Raw genomic sequence first — 1,512 nt, 5'->3', positions numbered from 1 at the left:
TTTGATTTCATGATTAGTGTCGTTAATATGCCGTTTTATAATTTCTCACATCTCTAGATATATGTAAAAAATAAAGAATTCTATGTTTCTTTATTTTAAGTTATTTGTATGATTGTCATGTGAAAGTTGCTAATTTTTATGTTAATAGAATTAATTGAGAGAATATATTTTGTTCTAGTTAACATCAAAGATATACTAATAATTTGAAGAAAAAAAATAGTATTCTTTTCTATGGAATTATCACTTTAGTGTATATATAGATCACAAATTTGATATTATGTCAATTTTTAAGATTCTTTATGCTATTATCCTAATGATTTCTAATTAGTTATCTTCTTTGATAGTTTTTACTATGTCGAATTTGTCAAAGCTTGAGTTTGTGGCACTTGACATTTCTGGAAAGAATTACCTATTATGGGTTCTCGATGCTGAGATTCACTTAGCCGCTAAAGGCCTTGGTAACACCATTACTCAGGGTAATGAGGCATCAAGCCAGGACAAAGCGAAGGCCATGATTTTCCTTCGTCATCATTTGGATGAAGGTTTGAAGGTTGAATATTTAACAGTGAAAGATCCACTTGAATTGTGGACTGGCCTGAAGGAAAGGTATGATCACCTTAAGGCTACGGTATTGCCAAGGGCTCGATATGAGTGGATGCACTTACGGTTGCAAGATTTTAAGACCGTAAGTGAGTATAACTCTGCTGTATTTCGAATAACTTCCCAATTGAAATTATGTGGGGAAGTTATGAATGATGAGGATTTGCTGGAAAAGACTCTTACGACTTTTCATGCCTCAAATATGGTATTACAGCAGCAATACCGTGAAAGGGGTTTTAAAAAGTATTCTGAATTGATCTCATGCCTTCTGGTGGCTGAGCAACATAATACCCTTTTGCTGAAAAATCATGAAGCCCGTCCCACAGGGTCAGCTCCGCTTCCTGAAGCGAATATGACAGCTAGACGTGATAAGTCTGGAAAAAGACAGAATAATAATCATGGCCATATGAATGTACGTGGGTGTGACAATGGTAAGAGATGATATAATAGTCGTCATCATGGTGGTCATGGCAAACGAGAGAACAATATGGGTTCTCAAAACAATCCTTCAAGAGGCAAAAGCGGTAACTGCCACCGCTGTGGCATGAAAGGTCATTGGAAAACTGAATGTCGTGCACCTGAGCATTTTGTCAGGCTTTATCAAAACTCCATCAAAAGAAAGACAAATAATGTTGGAGCATCTTCTGCTAATGCCCCAGTGGAGTCACACTTGACCTTTAAAAATGATTTTGAGGCAGGGCCTTCAAACAAAAATGATGACAATGCCGAGGCAAATCTTGCTTTGAATGATGATGATTTTCAAGGCCTCGATGATCTTACTCATTTGGAAGTTGAATTCTTCTTTGGAGATCAAAACTAAAGTTTGATCATTTTTACTGGGGAATGCAATTATGTTATTTTATTTTCTAGTGGTTTTTTTTTGTCTCGTTCTAAAAGTTGTTTTTATTTTTC

The 1,512-nt window shown here is 35.6% G+C and overlaps 1 protein-coding gene across 1 annotated transcript; it reads left to right on the top strand.

Moving 5' to 3' along the window:
• The first annotated feature begins 352 nt into the window (after nucleotides 1-352).
• Nucleotides 353-1,042, top strand: LOC109216528. Its single transcript, XM_019380690.1, has one exon. It carries the CDS (start codon nucleotides 353-355, stop codon nucleotides 1,040-1,042), a length of 690 nt encoding a protein of 229 aa, XP_019236235.1.
• The last annotated feature ends 470 nt before the right edge of the window (nucleotides 1,043-1,512 follow it).

This window comes from Nicotiana attenuata, unplaced genomic scaffold, assembly GCF_001879085.1.
Source record: "Nicotiana attenuata strain UT unplaced genomic scaffold, NIATTr2, whole genome shotgun sequence".
In the NCBI taxonomy this organism is placed as follows: domain Eukaryota; kingdom Viridiplantae; phylum Streptophyta; class Magnoliopsida; order Solanales; family Solanaceae; genus Nicotiana; species Nicotiana attenuata.
The sequence above is the reverse complement of the archived record's forward strand: the minus strand, read 5'-3'. Positions and strand labels throughout refer to the sequence as shown.